The sequence below is a fragment of the Poecile atricapillus genome, chromosome 14, assembly GCF_030490865.1.
Source record: "Poecile atricapillus isolate bPoeAtr1 chromosome 14, bPoeAtr1.hap1, whole genome shotgun sequence".
NCBI lineage: Eukaryota > Metazoa > Chordata > Aves > Passeriformes > Paridae > Poecile > Poecile atricapillus.
The window spans coordinates 13,805,553-13,811,464 of NC_081262.1; the positions used below are offsets into that span (position 1 = coordinate 13,805,553).

Sequence of the window (5,912 nt, forward strand, 5' to 3'; positions counted from 1 at the left end):
TGGAGCAAGGACACTGCCCCATGCAGAGCTGCAGACTAGTCAAAGGAGCCTTGGTGCAGGAAGGAGGCAGCTGCTTTAGTTTGGTTATGGCAGGCACAAGCACACCCTGCTTGCTTCCATCAGTCCAGCACGAGACAGAACACTGAGGAGGGAGACACATACAGAACAACATTTGGGAAGGTGCAGCTGCATGAATCCCCCATTCCACCCAGAGCTTCCCTGTTGCACACACTGGCAGTATCTGGAGAACTCCAGCCCAAGGCAACCTTAGAGACCCACACGCTTGGCAGGCCCAGTTCTACCCCTCCCCATATCACCCAGAGCCATCTGCCTTGTGCCCCACAGCACCAGCATCCCCCCAGCCTGATAGCAGAGCTGTGCAGCCTGGCAGGGTGAGATGAGAGCAGGGAGCAACCGTCAAAAAATGGCACGAAAAGAAAGAAAATCAACAACCAACACCAGTCAAGCCTCTATGGTGTGCACTTTTATTTCAACTGGTCTTAAGTCAGTGTACAGGTAGCCCCTCCCTCCCCCACATACTGGCACCACTTCTCCTAGACCCTGCGGGGGACTGTAAAGCCTTCATTCACATCTATCACTGGGGAACACAGGCTGCTTGCTTGACAAATCGAAGAGAAAAAGGATCAAGTGTGTTTTGTTTTTAAGGCGGAAAGATACAAAAAGACACTTGTCAGGTTACATAATTTACAGACAAGCAATTATAACCTAACACCAGCTGTAACTGGTGGACTCCCTCCGAGCTGGGCTTTGCCTTCACAGAGGCGAGTAACTTCCTGTAACAACGCATTATAATATTTGGAATGACTATTAAAAAAACAAACAAATGTACAATCAAAGTCCTCAGATGCATTGTAGAACTTTGGGGGCGTTCGCTCCGACATGTTTCATTTTAAGACTGCTGCTGACACCTTCACCGTTCCAGTTTTTTAATCCTGAGTCAAGCGCCAAAAAAAAAACAAATAAAGCCATGCCAATCTCGTCTTGTTTTATGCGCATTTATGGGTTTTGTTTCATCACAAGGGTGTGGGTGTTGGTAACAGTCCGGCTTAGAAGCATTTGCGGTGGACAATGGAGGGTCCGGATTCATCGTACTCCTGCTTGCTGATCCACATCTGCTGGAAGGTGGACAGGGAGGCCAGGATGGAGCCTCCGATCCAGACAGAGTATTTGCGCTCAGGTGGGGCAATGATCTGCAGGGAAGAGGAGGAACCAGTCAGACACAGCATCACGCTACGCTCACAGCCCACGCACGGCCCTGCAAGATGGAGCTGCCTAATTCCCTTATCTAACCTTGCTCAAGATACCATGAAGTTCAAAACAGGATCAAGACACAACCTCACACAACCACCTCCCTCCTATGCAGCCAGTCTTTACTCTAATCCCATTATTCATGCAGTTGTGTGGGTGCCATCCTGTCCAGCCCAAGGCCATTAAGGCTGTACCAGACAGACATGGTTTCTATCTTTTGCAGCAGGACTCCAGCATACCATCATCCCTCTACACATGCTGTGTATTTCAGCCCAACAGGGGTGCTGAGATGTTCCCACAACTCCATCCTACCTTGATTTTCATTGTGCTGGGTGCCAGGGCTGTGATCTCCTTCTGCATCCTGTCAGCAATGCCAGGGTACATTGTGGTACCACCAGACAGCACTGTGTTGGCATACAGGTCCTTACGGATATCCACATCGCACTTCATGATAGAGTTGAAGGTAGTTTCATGGATACCACAGGACTCCATACCTGTGAAGAAGCAGAAGTTTCAAGTCAACAAGGGCTCAGACAGAGTCAAGGAAGCCTAAGAAGATACTACAAGCAACCAAGAGACCAGCAGTTGTTTCAGCAGGAAGGCACTACAGAGCCATGGCTGGGACAGACTCAACCACTGGCTCTACTGACCCAAGTTCCTCAAACAGCTTTAAGCTGTGTAGGAAGTGGGGCTGACTGGTGGGTAGCACAAGCTTTGCTACAGACCAGCAATAAAATAAGGAACCTCACTGCCATGGTCTCCAGGTCACCCTTCACAGAAGGAACATTAAGGGGCAAAGGAGTATCCTAGCAAAGTTGGACTTACCCAGGAAAGATGGCTGGAACAGGGCCTCTGGGCACCTGAACCTTTCATTGCCAATGGTGATGACTTGGCCATCAGGGAGTTCATAGCTCTTCTCCAGAGAAGAGCTAGAGGCAGCTGTGGCCATCTCCTGCTCGAAATCCAGGGCGACATAGCACAGCTTCTCCTTGATGTCACGCACAATTTCTCTCTCGGCTGTGGTGGTGAAGCTGTAGCCTCTCTCTGTCAGGATCTTCATGAGGTAGTCCGTCAGGTCACGGCCAGCCAGATCCAGACGGAGGATGGCATGAGGGAGGGCATAGCCTTCATAGATGGGCACAGTGTGGGTAACACCATCACCAGAGTCCATCACAATACCAGTGGTACGACCAGAGGCATACAGGGACAGCACAGCCTGGATGGCTACATACATGGCTGGGGTGTTGAAGGTCTCAAACATGATCTAGGGAGAGAAAAGGAGAGGTTGAGTCAACAGCATAATACAGGGTTCTTGCTACATGTCTATACCAAGTCCATGCAAGTGGTTTTACTTTTGCCCCTAGATAAGAGGCACCTCTATGCTCCCCCTCAAAGTCCATGCTTATCTCACCTGGTCTCCACCCACACCTGCCAGGTCACAGCCCAAGCAGGAATACCACTGCCACAGACCCATCCACGTATCACAGCAAGGAACAAAACAAATGCCAAGTAAACTACAGGACAGTCACGCAGGAGCTGTAAATGGATTAGTGTGCCTAGTCAGAAACAGCAGTTAGACAAGTTGCTAGTTCAGTCTCAGAGAAAGCCAGCTTAGAAGAGCAAACAAAACCTGTCAAGGTCCAGCAAAGAGGAGACTCAGGTCAGGAAAGGAAAACCCTGTAATGATGGCAAAAAGGGAGAATAGTGGTGAAGAAGGAGAGAGGACAACATGGAAGAGAAGAGCTGGCCTGCAGCAATTATCTGCTCTGTAGCTCCAAGCTGCAGAGTTCTACACACCTGTGTCATCTTCTCTCTGTTGGCTTTGGGGTTCAGGGGAGCCTCTGTGAGCAGCACAGGGTGCTCCTCAGGGGCTACTCTCAGCTCGTTGTAGAAAGTGTGATGCCAGATCTTCTCCATGTCATCCCAGTTGGTTACAATACCGTGTTCAATGGGGTACTTCAGGGTCAGGATACCTCTTTTGCTCTGGGCTTCATCACCAACGTAGCTGTCTTTCTGACCCATACCAACCATCACGCCCTGCAGAACAAAGGCCACACAGTAAGTACAGCTCCAGAGTGAATAACTCCCTTTTCCCAAAGCTAAGTCTCCAATTATTGTCCCTCTGCTGTCACCTCCCGATTAAGAAAGGCATCCAGTCAGCTGCTCCAACACACACTGCACAAAGGCTCTGCAGGAGGCTGCATTCCCCACCAGCTGTGCTGCAGCACACAGGCCTCTCATGGTACAAAGCCAAAACAAGGGCTTCTTGCCTCTAGGGGAACCACTTCCACCTAAACCATGCTCTTTTGTTAGACCACAAACAAAACCAGCCACCTACCTGATGTCTGGGGCGACCCACGATGGATGGGAAGACAGCACGGGGAGCATCATCCCCGGCAAAACCGGCCTTGCACATACCGGAACCATTGTCAACAACGAGCGCGGCAATATCGTCATCCATGGCTGGCTGCGGGAGGAGAGGAGAGAAGGAGACATGAGCATCCCCGCTCACACGCCGAGCCCCATCCCGCGGCGGCAGGCGGGAAGGGAAGGCGATGGCGGGAAGCGCAGGCGATGCCGCCAAGGCCTTCCCCACCCATTTCCTTCCTGCCGGCGCCGCTCCGCTTCACCCGGCGCCCGCTAGAGGGGGCGACGCCTCCCAGATTTCGGCACTGCGCGGATTTGGGACAAAGGAAGTCCCTGCGCCCTCTCGCATTATTACCATAAAAGGCAATGGATGGAGCGCGCCGCGCCTCGCCCGCCACCGGCTGTCGGGGGAACGGCGGCGGCCACACCCCGGAGCGGGCGGGCGTGGCCGCCACACCCCAGCGCCCCGCCGTGTGCCGGCCAGCGGGGCTCGACGCCTCCGCACAGCCCCGCCGGTCACGCCCGGTACCCCACCTTGAGCCGGCCGGCTGGGCTTAACACCTCCGCACAGCCCCGCCGGTCACACCCGGTGCTCTCCTTAGAGCCCCGCCACTGAGCCTCAGCTCAGCGCCAGTCAGCGGCGCTCGACGCGCCCACCCAGCCTAGGGGGTCACGCCCAGTGCCCGCCGTGTGCCAGGCACAGCCAGCGGGATCCGACCCCTCTGCACAGCCCCCAGAGCCTCAGCCAGCCTCTACAAGGAACCGCAGAAGGACCAGCGCTGGCCACCACGCCCAGCCCACTAGTCAAGCGTGACCGGGGCTCTGCCCCATCGACCGGCGGCACCAAGGGCGGGATTAGAGCCAGCGTCTTATGCAATTATCGCCCGCCCAGGCTCAGCACCGGCCGCTCCGGTGTAATCCGGTGCCGGGGGGGCGGCGGCAGCTGCCGCACATGTGCCGCCCCGCATGGGCAGCCTGGGAAGTGTAGTCGGAACCGGAGCGGGCAGCACGACTGCACCTGCGCTCCGGGCACACGGGGGGGTCCCCCTGCGCCCCCCAACCCCGCATTGTTCCGATCCAAAGCCTCGCCCCGTGTAGGGCGTGCCGCCCCCTCCCCGCAAGCAACAGCCACCGAGACTATTCGTATGTGTGGGGTGGGGGGGACCGCGCCCCTCCTCGCGGGGGACAACGCCCCCGGGCCCCGACCCCAGCACGGGCGGCTCCGCGGAACAGACAAAGCCCCGCACCCCCCGTTCACGCCGCCGCTCCCGGGACACAGCATCCGAGCCGCCCGCTCCCCCCGTCCGCACCAGCAATCCTCTTACGGGGCGGATTAGCCCCACGGGTAACAGCGGCGCGACCCCTCCTCCGCAAGCATCACCCCCAAAACCGGCCTTAAACCGCGACCTGCGTCTCTATCCCTTAAAACGCGGCAGCGCGCTGCGGGGCCGCCACCCCGCCAGCGCACAAAGGGCGCGCCGTGTCCCAACAACCCCGATCGCACCACCGATATCCACAACAACACCGGCTCGCTACTATCCTCACGATCACTATTACTACCCCAGCCCCCGTTGTGGCGGTGCCGCTCTCACCTTTGGGGAGTTGGCGCGGTCGGAGCCGGGGCGGGCGCGAGGCGGCGGCGGGAGCGGGGCGCGCGCGCGGTGAGGGCAGGCAGAGCTCGCGGCGGCTCCCGCCCGCCGCCCGCGCGCGCTTTATATCGGGCCGCCGCCGCCGCCGCCTCGCCATAAAAGGAAACTTTCGGAGTGCGCCGCTCCGATTGGCCACGCCTGGCCACGCCCCCCAGGCCTCGCCCCGCCCCGCCGCCCCGACAGGGGGGACAATATTGGGGTGGGGGGGAAGCGAGCGGGGCTGGGGTGGGGGCGCGGCCCCCGGTGTCACCGGGCTGCAGCGGGGACGGGGCTCCTGCCTTGTGCCCGCCGCTCTCCGCGCTGCTCCGCTGCCCCCGTGCAGCCCCCCCCCCGCCCCAGCCCTCACACAAAGCCCCTCGGGTGGGGGTCCCGGCCCGTTCGCCCCCCGTCTTTGTGGGAGTCGGGCGGATGCAGCCCCCCGGGGGTACGCGGGGGCAGCGCGGTGCGGGATCCCGGGGGTGCTGCTCGCTCTGCCTGCGGGGCGTGGGGCACGTGGAGCGCCCGTCACCTGCACCCCTGGGCCGGGCGGGCACCGGTGACCCCGGCCGGGAGCGGGACGAGCGGGACGCGGGGCCAAGTTCACTGCTGATGTCAGCGAACGGCGGCGATACCGCTGCTGCCAGCCGC

At 58.6% G+C, this 5,912-nt stretch overlaps 1 protein-coding gene across 1 annotated transcript; it reads right to left on the minus strand.

Annotated features, from left to right (window-relative positions):
* Positions 1-462: 462 nt before the first annotated feature.
* ACTB (actin beta) lies at positions 463-5,384 on the minus strand. The gene is made up of 6 exons (XM_058850143.1): positions 5,229-5,384; positions 3,608-3,736; positions 3,067-3,306; positions 2,095-2,533; positions 1,582-1,763; positions 463-1,211 (listed from the first exon to the last, which is right to left on the minus strand). Exons 2-6 carry the CDS (start codon positions 3,728-3,730, stop codon positions 1,068-1,070), a joined length of 1,128 nt encoding a protein of 375 aa, XP_058706126.1. The 5' UTR covers positions 3,731-3,736; positions 5,229-5,384; the 3' UTR covers positions 463-1,067.
* Positions 5,385-5,912: the final 528 nt, after the last annotated feature.